This window comes from Bubalus bubalis, chromosome 16, assembly GCF_019923935.1.
Source record: "Bubalus bubalis isolate 160015118507 breed Murrah chromosome 16, NDDB_SH_1, whole genome shotgun sequence".
NCBI classification, from domain to species: Eukaryota; Metazoa; Chordata; class Mammalia; order Artiodactyla; family Bovidae; genus Bubalus; species Bubalus bubalis.
In genome coordinates this window covers 34,888,713-34,902,991 of record NC_059172.1, presented here as the reverse complement: position 1 = coordinate 34,902,991, position 14,279 = coordinate 34,888,713, and the positions used below count along the sequence as shown (strand labels likewise).

General features: G+C 39.2%; 2 protein-coding genes across 2 annotated transcripts; one reads left to right on the top strand and one right to left on the bottom strand.

Annotated features, from left to right (window-relative positions):
* The first annotated feature begins 301 nt into the window (after nt 1–301).
* LOC112579459 (olfactory receptor 51G2-like) lies at nt 302–1,243 on the top strand. Its single transcript, XM_044928972.2, has one exon. The coding sequence runs from the start codon at nt 302–304 to the stop codon at nt 1,241–1,243; it is 942 nt and encodes a 313-aa protein (XP_044784907.2).
* Nucleotides 1,244–6,419: 5,176 nt separating this feature from the next.
* LOC112579458 (olfactory receptor 51A7) lies at nt 6,420–7,358 on the bottom strand. Its single transcript, XM_025265903.2, has one exon. The coding sequence runs from the start codon at nt 7,356–7,358 to the stop codon at nt 6,420–6,422; it is 939 nt and encodes a 312-aa protein (XP_025121688.2).
* Nucleotides 7,359–14,279: the final 6,921 nt, after the last annotated feature.

The following is a 14,279-nucleotide window of genomic DNA, read 5'->3' as shown; positions in this document are numbered from 1 at the left end:
CTTAGATATCTGCTACAGTGAATTATATGCACTGTAGTGAAGATGTTTCACAAGTCTTAGCCTGAAGAAGCAAGGCAAAAAAATTTCAAAGAGAATATTTTCTCTTTTAAAAAAACAAAAACAAAAACATTGAGAGGAAATCAGGGACTGGAAGGAAATGACCTCTGGAGGAGTTAAATCTATTTGATTCTAACCTTTCTCTTTTTAAAAAAAATATCTTCCTAGGTACAGTCACTAGCTTTTCCTCAGTTCATTTCAGGAATTTGAGGGAAGCCCAACTTTCCCCTTCCTTCCACACACAATGCCATTGAGGTCCCTGGAGAATAGCAGCAGCATGTCCTCCACCTTCCTGCTGAGTGGCATTCCTGGCCTGGAGCACATGCACACCTGGATCTCCATCCCACTGTGCTTCATATACATAGTCTCCATCCTGGGCAACTGCACTATCATCCTTATCATTAAAACAGAGCCCTCGCTCCATGAGCCAATGTACCTCTTCCTGTCCATGCTGGCTCTGACTGACCTGGGTCTGTCTCTTTGCACCCTCCCTACAGTGCTAGGCATCTTTTGGGTTGGGGCACGAGACATTGGCCATGATGCCTGTTTTGCCCAGCTCTTTTTCATTCACTGCTTGTCCTTCCTGGAGTCCTCTGTACTACTGTCTATGGCCTTTGACCGCTTTGTGGCCATTTGTCGCCCCTTGCACTATGCTTCCATTCTCACCCACACAGTCATTGGCAGGATCGGCCTGGCTTCTTTGGGTCGCAGTGTAGCACTCATTATTCCTTTACCTTTTATGCTCAAAAAATTCCCATATTGTGGCTCCCCAGTCCTCTCACATTCCTACTGCCTCCACCAGGAAGTGATGAAGTTGGCCTGTGCAGACATCAGAGCCAACAGCATTTATGGCATATTTGTCATTGTTTCTACAGTGGGTATAGACTCACTGCTCATTCTCTTCTCCTATGCCCTGATCCTGCGCACCGTGCTGTCCATTGCATCCAGGGCCGAGAGGCTCAAAGATCTTAACACCTGTGTTTCCCACATCTGTGCTGTGCTCCTTTTCTATACTCCCATGATTGGCCTGTCTGTCATCCACCGCTTTGGGAAGCAGGCACCCCATCTGGTCCAGGTGATTCTGGGCTTTGTGTATCTTCTCTTCCCTCCTCTGATGAATCCCATCGTCTACAGTGTGAAGACCAAACAGATCTGTGATCGTGTGACCCATGCCTTTTGTTCCTAGCTGGGTCTAATCTTGGAGGCACTGTTTTTTAAATGTACCCTTACTCTTCTATTCTTTATAATATCTAATGTGCATGAAGTGGAAGGATTGTTATTTATTTACTGAACAAATAAGAAGTCACAGCTGTCATGGAACCCTCACTGTGGTATCAAGGAAATACATGGCAATATGACATGGTGGCTTGTATTTTCCAAAGAAGGCCACAGGGTTACCTCTCATCCCCAATTCTCTTCCAGAAATGCCTGAGTCCTCCATCAGGGGTTGGAGTATGTTGCTTCTCCCCTTGTAACTGGGTCAGACTCAGCAGCTCAGTGGATTGGATGTTGAGGTAGCAATGCTATAAGACTTATGAGGCTGGGTCATAAGAGGTGGTATGTTACTCATTGACATTCACTCTCTTTCTCTCTCCCTCTTTTTCTGTCTCTCTTTCGATATGTATCTATAGCTGTCACTCAGTGCTTGCTTTTGAAACCTGGCCATCATACTGAGCAGAAGCTCAAACCACATGGAGAGGTCACATTTAGGTGTTTTAGCCAATAGACTCAGCTGAGGCCTCAGACTTGGTTGGATCATTATCAGCTGCTAGTGTCAATGAATCTTCAAATTATTCTAACACCCAACCTTCCTGTCTTTCCCACTTGCACCTGGTGAAACAACCAATGTACTCTGAGCCCAGCCCAAATTGCAGATTTTTAAGTTAAATGAATATCTGTTTTTTTTTGTTTGTTTGTTTGTATGTATGTTTTAAAGACACTACCTTTTGTTATTCTTTGTTAACCATACGTTAACTGTGTTCCATATGTTAACTGTGTTAAAGTGAAAAATGTTGATATAGAAGCTAAAAGAAAGATTTCTTCCTCCAGCTAGAGAAAGAAATGGAATGAAAGATTTCCTTGAGTTGGCATAGAAGGCAGCCTTCAGGGATGTATTGAAGTTAGACAGGCAAACTGGAAAGTGATGGTCCAGCCTGAGAGAACAGCATTTGCTAACCTGACACAGAGGTGAGGGAGAGGACCCTGTCTTCAGGAAAATATCTGAAGTTGTTCTTATTGCCATTGCTCTTCCCTAGCAAGTCAGAGAAGAGTAGATAACGTGGGGGTGGGTGGTGGTAAGTGGACTGAGGTGGAGGCACTGACCCTATCGTTATAAGCCAATGAACTAAAAGGAGAGAATTCCTTACACGCTCCTATTTGCGCACTGCAGCTCTACTACATTGCTCCAGATTTTTTTTAATGGATTTTTTGAATAATACTTGTCTGAACAGTATTTGTAATTTTGACTTGGAGATATTTGCAAGGAAAGCAGGCCTGGATAAGATACTACCAAGGGTAGTTTTGAACATCTAGAGGGAAGCATGAGGATGTTGTGTTCCTGCATAGTTTTAGTTCAGGGTCTAGAAAGAGAGTGACAGAGGGCCAAGGATAGAATTCTCTACTAGGACCTTTATGTGGAGGCTGTTCTCTCTCACTAAAGTTAGTCTCATTCAAGGCTACCTATCACATTTGGCATTTAACATTTCATGTGTCATGCCCCACTGCCAACCAGTGCTTCATCCAGTCTGGCATAAGAAAACTGTTTTCAATGACAGCTATGTGGAAACCTTAGATGATATCACTTGAAAGATCCAAGATTACTTATAGACAGCAAATAGAATATGTCCTTGAGTATCATGAGTGGTTTATGGATTGAACCCACTGCTCATGTGTTTCCCTCATTGTCAGGCAGGTTCTTTAGCACTAGTTTCACTTGGGAAGCCCCCACAAAACTTCAAAACAACCACAGAGCCACTAAAAATACTGAAGCATACATTACAACTCCACATCTGGAAACAATATGTATGCCATCTACAGGCAATTTCAATCCTTCAGTGGGAGTCATGTTCTCTTATATCATATAATGAATTAAAGAGTTATTGTGATATACTGGTCAGTAGAATAAACTTGGAGTCAGTTTTGAGAAAGTTCTGCATTCTAACTGTGAACTTAGGAACTTTTTCTATTAAAATGGATCTAACAATGTCTATCCCACAAGGCTTTTTACATAGTCCAAGTATGCTTAGTCATTCAGTGGTGTCCAACTCTTCATGACTGTATCCCACCAGGCTCCTCTGTCCATGGGATTTCCCAGGCAAGAATAGTGGAGTGGGTTTCCATTTCCTTCTCCAGTGGATCTTCCTGACCGGGGAATTGAACTGGGGTCTCCTGCATTGCAGGTGGATTCTTTACCAGCTGAGCTACCAGGGAAGCCCAAAATGTGTGAGTGAAGGAATATTCCCTCAGTCCACAAGAATTTGTTGAGTGTGTGTGTGTGTGTGTGTGTGTGTTTCCCTAGGCAGAGTCTGCATCCTAGAAACACAGTGGGCAAAATATTAAAGACTTTGTTCTTGGTTTATATTTTTGTATTTTGTTTGTTTGTTTGTTTTATTTTTAATTGGAGGATAATTGCTTTACAGCATTGTGTTGGTTTCTGCCAAATATCATCATGAATCAGCCACAGGTATACCTATGTCCCTCCCTCTTGACTATCCCTCTGCCTCCTTCCCCATCCCTCCCCTCTAGGTTGTTACAGAGCTGAGAGACACAGACAATAGAAAAATCAATGAGTAACCATTTCAGATAACACCAAGTGGTCTGAAGGAAACAAGTGGTCTGAAGGAAACCAAATGGGGGGGTTCAATAAAATTCTAAATTATGTGAGATATGAAATGATTGAAAGGAAAAGCATTCCAAAAATGCAGAATAAATGTCAATGGTCTGAGGTTGGAAAAAAAAAAAAAAAAAAAAAACAAAGACAAAGTAAAAAAAACCCAAAACTGAAAGGTAGGAAAAACAAAAAGACCAGTGCCAGTATGGCTAGAGCTAAGTGAGTAAACATTAACCAGTGGAAAATTAGAAAGCAATAATTTGATATTAGATACAGGGGAAAGGAATGCTAGGCAAAGCTGATGTTTTAAGGTCACTGTCAGAAAAGATTCCTTGATTTAGGCGAAACACAAGCTGGAACCAAGATTGCCGGGAGAAATATCAATAACCTCAGATATGCAGATGACACCACCCTATGGCAGAAAGTGAAAAGGAACTAAAAAGCCTCTTGATGAAAGTCAAAATGGAGAGTGAAAAAGTTGGCTTAAAGCTCAACATTCAGAAAATGAAGATCATGGCATCCGGTCCCATCATTTCATGGGAAATAGATGGGGAAACAGTGGAAACAGTGTCAGACTTTACTTTTCTGGGCTCCAAAATCACTGCAGATGGTGACTGCAGCCATGAAATTAAAAGATGCTTACTCCTTGGAAGGAAAGTTATGACCAACCTAGTCAGCATATTCAAAAGCAGACACATTACATTGCCAACAAGGGTTCGTCTAGTCAAGGCTATGTTTTTTCCTGTGGTCATGTATGGATGTGAGAGTTGGACTGTGAAAAAGGCTGAGTGCTGAAGAATTGATGCTTTTTTTTTTTTCTGTTTTTTTTTTTAATTTTATTTTATTTTTAAACTTTACATAATTGTATTAGTTTTACCAAATATCAAAATGAATCCGCCACAGGTATACATGTGTTCCCCATCCTGAACTCTCCTCCCTCCTCCCTCCCCATACCATCCCTCTGGGTCATCCCAGTGCACCAGCCCCAAGCATCCAGTATTGTGCATTGAACCTGGACTGGCAAATCGTTTCATACATGATATTTTACAAGTTTCAATGCCATTCTCCCAAATCTTCCCACCCTCTCCCTCTCCCACAGAGTCCATAAGACTGTTCTATACATCAGTGTCTCTTTTGCTGTCTCGTACACAGGGTTATTGTTACCATCTTTCTAAATTCCATATATATGCCTTAGTATACTGTAATGGTGTTTTTCTTTCTGGCTTACTTCACTCTGTATAATAGGCTCCAGTTTCATCCACCTCATTAGAACTGATTCAAATGTATTCCTTTTTAATGGCTGAGTAATACTCCATTGTGTGTATGTACCATAGCTTTCTTATCCATTCATCTGCTCATGGACATCTAGAATTGATGCTTTTGAACTGTGGTGTTGGAGAAGACTCTTGAGAGTCCCTTGGACTGCAAGGAGATCCAACCAGTCCATTCTGAAAGAGATCAACCCTGAGATTTCTTTGGAAGGAATGATGCTAAAGCTGAAACTCCAGTACTTTGGCCACCTCATACGAAGAGTTGACTAATTGGAAAAGACTCTGATGCTAGGAGGGATTGGGGGCAGGAGGAGAAGGGGATGACAGAGGATGAGATGGATGGATGGCATCACTGATTCAATGGACATGAGTCTGGGTGAACTCCGGGAGTTGGTGATGGACAGGGAGGCCTGGCATGCTGCGATTCATGGGGCCGCAAAGAGTCGGACACGACTGAGCGACTGATCTGATTTGACCTGAGAGTTTACAATGCTCTGAGGGACCTAGGATGAAGTCCTTTGTATCTAATATTGTAATTGTTAAACTTTGTAACATATGTAACCCAGAAATGATGGGAAAAGGGAAGATATGAACTGCAACTTCCTGTGAGAATTCTGAGGCTCAGACTCCTCTGAAGACATTTAAAAGTACCAAAATCTGGTTCCCTCATACTACTTATAAATATTCCATCACTATTTGTCAAATTAAATGCTCTATTCATAATGTATTCCTGACTTTATAATAAATTCCATACTGCACAGCTCTTCACTCTCCCCCAGTCTTCCATTAAATGGTAAATGCTGTGGCACTGAATCCACTGTGTGTGCTTAGTTGCTCATCCATGTCCAACTCTTTGTGATGCCATAGACACTACCCTGCCAGGCTCCTCTCTCCGTGGGATTTTTCAGGCAAGAATACTGGAGTGGATTGCCATTTTCTTCTCCAGGGGATTTTCCTGACCCAGGGATTGAACTTGCATCTCCCATGTCTCCTGCATTGCAGGTGAATTCTTTTACCTGTTGAGCCATCGGGGAAAGTCCTGAATATATTGTAGATGCCAATAAATACTGGTCAACAGTTTATTGCCTAAATATTCAATTCTTGTCTCTTGTTGTTGTCGGTCAGTCGCTAAATTGTGTCCGACTCTTTGCAACCACACGGACTGCAGCACACCAGGCCTCCCTGTCCCTCACTATCTCCTGGAGTTTGCCTAAGTTCATGTCCATTGAATTGGTGGTGCCATCCAACATCTCATCCTCATCTTATCTCCTACATATGTTAGATAGCTTCTCCAAGACTTTCTCCCGGATTTGTTGAGTCTTTACACAATACACAATGGGGTTCATTAGGGGTGGCAACAACAAGAATATGTCTGCAATAAGGATTATAGCAAAGGGGCTTTTGTGCTTGGCAAAGCGGTGCATGGCAGCCAGAGTAATGATGGGCACATAGAAAATGAGTACAGCACAGAAATGGGAGACACAGGTGTTAAGGGTCTTAAGTCTCTCTGCCAAAGATGCAATGTTGAGTACAGTCTTCAGGATCAGTGTATAAGAAAGAACAATGAAAGCCAAGTCCAGCATAGTACAGAGAGCAACAAAGAAACCATAGATAACATTGATCTTGTTGTCAGAGCAGGCCAGCTTCATGGTATCCTGATGAAGACAATATGAGTGAGAAAGGACATTCTTCTGACAATATTTCAATCTCCTTAGCATGAAAGGAAATGGAAGCACTAAGAGAAGGCTCCTGGTGGCTAAAATCGGTCCCATTTTAGCAACTCTGTTGCTAGTCAAGAGAGAATTATATCTCAGGGGACTGTGAATGGCAAGAAAGCGATCCAAAGACATAACCAGCAGTACTGAGGACTCCATGACTGTGAATCCATGGATGAAAAATTCTTGAGCAAAGCAGGCATTGGGTGAAATTTCCATGGCATTGAACAAGAAGATTCTCAGCATGGTAGGGAGAGAGGAGAAGGACAGGCCCAGGTCAGAGATAGCCAACATGGCAAGAAAATAATACATGGGTTCATGAAGTGAGGGCTCTGTCTTTATGATAAAGAGAATGGTACTGTTGCCCATGATGGCAACCAGATATAGGAGGCAAATGGGAATGGAGATCCACTCGTGGGCATGTTCCAATCCTGGAATTCCAATCAGAAGGAAAAGCTGCACCTCAGAGTTATTGAGAACAGCCATGAGAAGTGGGAATATGAACTCTTTAGCCAGATCTGAAATCACATAAGCAAAAAGCAGTAACACTTTTGGATAAAGCTCAGTGCTGGACAGGAGTGGGGAGGAGCAGAGGGAGATGAGCGGTTTTTCTTACACTATATACAGAAGCATATATTTGATAAAATATTAATAAAAAGAAACTGCCAACATTTGTCAAAAAGCCTTAAACATATTCATGTCCTCTAACATAGGAATTTTACTTACAGTAATTTATCCTAAAGAGGTGGTTTTCCAACATTTCTAGCCAAATATGAAACTCATGTCAAAGCAGAGCTGCTTTGTTTGAGTTACTGACAGATACTCAGAATCTTTTCTACAGCTTTTCCACATGATCTTCAGTAGTTCTCTTGCACAGAGATCCCTGTAGATATCTACACTATGGTGAATAGCAAATGCTAGAAAGTAAATTTATAAACTAATTTAATTATTAAATTTATGATCTTGGTATTTATTACTCTATTTTATACATGAGCATAAACACCACTCTGGGCTCAAAAAATCATGAACAAGTATCTGTAATATATTAATATTGATGATATAGTGGTTTTAAAATGAAAAGCTAGGAGAAATGGAACATGGATACACCCTTGGGAGTTATGTATCTGTAATGCCTTCATTTTCCTACACAAAATATGATAGTTTCTAGCTCAAACACCTTTGGCCCATACTTCAAGTTATTATTTATTATTTCAAGAAAAAATGTTGAAGCCATACATTAGTATCATATTCATCTTGTTTCTCTTGATCAATGACTGAATTAGTCATTGAAATTCAAAATGAAAAATATCCCAATCATTCCATTTACCTTTGTAAGGTAAAAATTTTAACTCCACCTATGCATTAAACTAAATTTTGATTTTATTGTTAAAGTCTCTTACATGAATCTGAACAAACTGGGAGACAGTGAATGACAGGGCAGCCTGAGTGCAAAGAATTGGACACAACTTATCAACTGATCAATGTCATTAAAGAGTTCACAGATTATGTTTTCAAAGGTAAAATATACAGTCTTGCAGCTTATGAAACTTTTGAGATTTAAGATATCCCAGTGTTGGATAATTGATATAAATTACCAGAGAAATACACATATTTAAGCTAACCATTTATAAATCACATTTGTATTCGGTAAGCACAATGAATACATGCATATGTAAATACAACTTATTAAAGTAATAATTTCAATTGCACAAAAATAATGGCAAAACACAAAAATAAAGGGAGAGACAAAAGAAGTCAAGAGTTCATGTGAGGCATTAACCTCATTAGAGAATTTATTTTAAAGTTCAAATTGCAACAGATGAAAAATCATCAGTCTCCAAGGGAAAATTTAGGGGACATTGGAAATCATTTGGCTAAACTGAAGTTTGATTGTGAATTGATATTTTATTTTGTAATTCTTTAGAAGATAACCAAGAAAATGTAATAAATAGCCAGCAGCCCTTTGTTCATATTATATATGAACATTTTGGGGTATTTTCTATGCAGTTCTGTTTTGTCAGCTTGTAAAAGAGCCTCACCCACCGACTTGGAGCCCCTAAGCAGTTGGACAGATCTTATTTATCTCCCACCATGGCAGCAAGCCTCCTATCAAGTCCCAAGAAAGTGCATTTTGGAGATGGTAGTAGATTTTCAAATGCTGTAAACCTCATTCTGTATGTAATCTGTCAAACTTTGCCTATTTAGCAAATTTTATGCTGACCCTTCCACCCCAGGAGGAAATCCTCATTTCCCAAAAGCATATAACCCTTTCCTTTTTTGCTTTTTTTGGCTAGGGGTATTGCTTTTGGTCTTCTGGGGAATATTTCAGCTGTGCAGTTTTTACTATAGTCTCTTCTATACTTTTATAAGGTACTGTTTTCATGTATACCTACCCAACCAAACCCCCATCATATACACGGACTGCTAAATACTGTAAAACATAGATGGGATTTTATTTGTCTTCACATATCTGCCATCAACATAGTTTCTAGAATATGAAAGTTTCTTAGGAGGCATGCAAAGAATGAATGCGAGTGGAACAAATATAAGACATAGAATCATTTCTTCGTGCCATCTCCCTTTCTTTTGTAGTGGTAAACAAGGGATATTTATGCTCAGTCCATTCACGTACATTTTCAGTGCTAAACTTGTTCTTACACACTATGCTTTTGAATACAGAGTCTGAACTTCAGGAAAAACAGCTCAACAGAAATATTGGTCATCAAATCAGAAATATTGAACAGTAGTTGATATCTATGGTCATTGGAATAGATGAGATCTGTTAGGAAACTGTGCAAAATACAAAATTGAAATCTCAGATTGAGCCCTGAAGAATAGCAAGATTGTTGAGAGCATCTTGCTCAAGAACATCCGGACATCAGGAAGAAAAATTAAGAGAGTGGGATAGAGTATACTCCCATGGAATATTTCAAGGAGATGGTCATCAGTTCAAACATTGCCTAGATTTCTTAGAATTTCCATTCTTTAAGGTAAAAAATAAACCCTCAAGTATGATACAGAAATATCTGGGTATATGTTTCATCTTTGCAGATTACCAGCTGTGTGAACTTGGGTAAGCTTCTGCTGTTTACTTTTCTGTTAAATATTGTAAACAATAATATCTATCTAACATAGTTATCTTAGAAAGTCTGATATAGTTTTTGCATACTGAATATATTACTAAGTATCAGCTACTATTAAATATTTCAACAAAAATTTCCTAACCATTTCTTCTTCACATCAAGTCCTAGGGCTGGCCAAAGAAGGTTTTTTATTTTTTCAGTTGACATTAAGGTTTGTTATTACTTTTCATATTATCCAATAAATGGGATCCTGCTAATATCAGATTTAATAAAATTATTTTTAACCTTCAGACCACACAACCCCATCCATACTCCCTTTATACACACACACACACACACAAAGTCTCTCTCTCTCTCTCAAGCTACTTCTTCCTCCCCATAGTCATTTCTTCAGATATGAAGTGTTTCACAAAGCCTTAGCTTTGGGTTTTCAAGAGGAGTTTTAACTACTTGCACATACCAATACTGGATGCTCAGTATATCCCTGAATGACAAGAGCAAGAAATTTCAACTTTAACATTTAATTTATCTAGATGCACCTACTTCTATTTCCCTCTGGGATGCAGCCCCTTGGGTTGAATAAAAAAAGTAGGCAGCTCTCTGTAATCTCCCAGGAAACTTAAGTAGAAAGGGTTTGACATAGTACATTAACTCTTTGGTACCCAGGAACCCCAATAGGAGCTAGAGACCAATTGAGGCAAAATACAATTAGAAAACTACTCAAGTTAAAAGTATGCTGGAAATCATATTGATGAAGGATGCTCGATATGTGTCAGTCACAGAGACTAAGCAATATAGGCAAAAGAATAGGCTATTTGTCATCAAAATATTTGAGTTCTAATTTGAGATTATACCACCTACCTTTTACTTCAGTTTAATCATCGACAAAATGGAAAAACAATACACAAAATATCAAATGTTTATGAAGGCACTTTATAAACTATAAGATAGTTTATCAGTGATTTCACTAATTTGACCCATTTTTGGCAAATGTGATTAGACAAGCCTTGAAATAGACATGTTCTGCCACTTCCTGTTAGATTTCTATCCAAGTATTCCAAAATTATATGCACTCCAGGCTGATGTAAAATAGTACAAGATGGAGACTTAGATTAAACAGAAAAGAATGACATATATTAAAAGGGGTGAATATGTGAGTAAACATAAAATATTTTTATCCTTTCTCATTTGCTAGGAAAGAGGATTTACTTTTTAAGGTTAAAAAAAAATACAGCACATTGAGAGATTTGTAACAAAGGTAGAAATATGTACTCAGCAATAATTGCATACAGGTCAAAATGAGATAAACAAATGTATACTGTTAAAAGTTTCTTACATTACCTATGGGGTAGTATAAAAAATATTTTATTTTGTTTTTTCAAATTTATGTTTTGATTGGTGAAAAATTGCTTTTCAATTTTGTGTTGGTTTCAGCTGTGCAACAATGCAAATCAGCCATAATCATACATATACCCCCTCTCCATTGAGGCTTCCTCCCCTCCCCCAACCCCACCATTTTAGGTCATCAGAGAGCTCCAGGCTGGAGGCTGCCTTGTGTTATACAGCAACTTCTCACTGGGGATCTGTTTTACATACGTAGTGTATATATGTCAGTGCTTTCCTCCATTTGTCCCACTCTCTTCTTCCCCTACTGTATCCACAAGCCCATTTTCTACATGGGTGTCTCCGTTTCTTCCCTGTAAATAGGTTCATCAGTACCATTTTTCTAGATTCCATATATATGCATTAATATATGACATTTGCTTTTCTCTTTCTGACTCGCTTTACTCTATATAACAAATTCTAGGTTCATCCACCTCACTAGAACTAACTCAAATGTGTTCTTTTTATAAATAAGTAATATTCCATTGTATATATATACCATAGCTTCTTTATACATTCATCCATAGATGCACATCTATTTTGCTTCCACAACATGGCTATTGTAAATAATGCTGCAATGAATATTGTGGTACATTGTGTCTTTTAGAATAGTGGCTTTCTCAGGGTATATGCCCAGTAGTAGGATTTTTGGGTGGGGTAGAATATATTAATTCATGGGTGGACTCTGATAAGTTAAGGTTGCATACCATAACCCAAGGAGCAACTACAAAAAACAGAAACAAAAAAGTATAGCCAAACAGTCAACTGAATAAATAAAATGGAATACCAAAACTTACTTGAACTGATTTGATTTAAAGATTCAAAAGAAGTGAGTGAGTAAAGTTGTGACAGAGAAGAGAAAACAGATGACATAATGAGGAAACATAAAATAATGACAAACATAAAATCAAAGTATTAATCATTGTATTAACTATATTGGGCTAAAGATTCCAAAGAACTCGTGTCATACAAGATTAAAAAACATTCTGACTACATACATTGTATGGGAAATAAAAAGACAAAGATAAGTTTAGTGTAAAAGGATGGGGAAAATGTCATGCATTCCAATACAAATGGTGAATGTGACCATAAATTCCAGGGCATATGGGATTTAAAGTAAGAAAAGGCAGAGAAACAAGAGATCAAATTGCCAACATCCATTGGATCATATAAAAAGAAAGAGTTCCAGAAAAACATCTACTTTTACTTTATTGACTATGCCAAAGCCTTTGATTGTGTGGACCACAACAAACTTGGGAAACTTCTTAAAGAAATGGGAATACCAGACCAACTTACCTGCCTCTTGAGAAATCTGTATGCAGGTCAGGAAGCAATAGTTAGAACTGGACATGGAGCAACAGACTGGTTCCAAATTGGGAAAGGAGTACATCAAGGCTGGATATTGTTACCCTGCATATTTAACTTATATGCAGAGTACATCATGAGAAATGCTGGATTGGATAAAGCTGGAATCAAGATTGCCAGGAGAAATACCAATAACCTCAGATATGCAGATGACACCACCGTTATGGCCGAAAGTGAAGAGGAACTAAAAAGCCTCTTGCTGAAAGTGAAAGAGGAGAGTGAAAAAGTTGGCTTAAGACTCAAGTGAAGTAAGCCAGAAAGAAAAACACCAATACAGTATACTAACGCATATATATGGAATTTAGAAAGATGGTAACGAGACAGCAAAAGAGACACTGATGTATAGAACAGTCTTATGGACTCTGTGGGAGAGGGAGAGGGTGGGAAGATTTGGGAGAATGGCATTGAAACATGTAAAATATCATGTATGAAACGAGTTGCCAGTCCAGGTTCAATGCACAATACTGGATGCTTGGGGCTGGTGCACTGGGACGACCCAAAGGGATGGTATGGGGAAGGAGGTGGGAGGAGGGTTCAGGATGGGGAACACATGTATACCTGTGGCGGATTCATTTTGATATTTGGCAAAACTAATACAATTATGTAAAATTTTAAAATAAAATAAAATTAAAAAAAAAGACTCATCATTCAGAAAACTAAAATCATGACATCTGGTCCCATCACTTCATGGGGAATAGATGGGCAAACAGTGGAAACAGTGACAGACTTTATTTTATGGGGCTCCAAAATCTCTGCAGATGGTGAATGCAGCTATGAAATTAAAAGACACTTGTTCCTTGGAAGAAAAAATATGACCATGCTAGACAGCATATTAAAAAGTAGAGACATTATTTTGCCAACAAAGGTCCGTCTAGTCAAGACTATGGTTTTTCCAGTAGTTATGTATGGATGTGAGAGCTAAGTGCTGAAGAATTGATGCTTCTGAACTGTGGTGTTGGAGAAGACTCTTGAGAGTCCCTTGGACTGCAAGGAGATCCAACAACAAGTCTGTCCTAAAGGAAATCAGTCTTGACTATTCTTTGGAAGGACTGATGCTGAAGCTGAAACTCCAATACTTTGGCCACCTGATGCAAAGAACTGACTCCTTTGAGAAGACCCTGATGCTGGGAAAGATTGAAGGTGGGAAGAGAAGGGGCCGACAGAGGATGAGATGGTTGCATGGCATCACCAATTCAATGGTCATGAGTTTGAGTAAACTTCGAGAGTTGGTGATGGACAGAGAGGCCTGGCGTGCTGCAGTCCAGTTCAGTTCAGTCACTCAGTCATGTCCGACTCTTTACAACCCCATGAATTGCAGCACACCAGGCCTCCCTGTCCATCACCATCTCCCGGAGTTCACTCAAACTCACGTCCTTCGAGTCGGTGATGTCATCCAGCCATCTCATCCTCTGTCATCCCCTTCTCCTCATGCCCCCAATCCCTCCTAGCATCAGGGTGTTTTCCAATGAGTCAATTCTTCGCACGAGGTGGCCAAAGTACTGGAATTTCAGCTTCAGCATCATTCCTTCCAAAGAACACCCAGGACTGATCTCCTTTACAATGGACTGGTTGGATC

What these genes read in the sequence shown, in the direction of transcription:
- LOC112579458 (XM_025265903.2), bottom strand. Translation starts at nt 7,358, where the DNA reads ATGGCTGTTCTCAATAACTCTGAGGTGCAGCTTTTCCTTCTGATTGGA.
- LOC112579459 (XM_044928972.2), top strand. Translation starts at nt 302, where the DNA reads ATGCCATTGAGGTCCCTGGAGAATAGCAGCAGCATGTCCTCCACCTTC.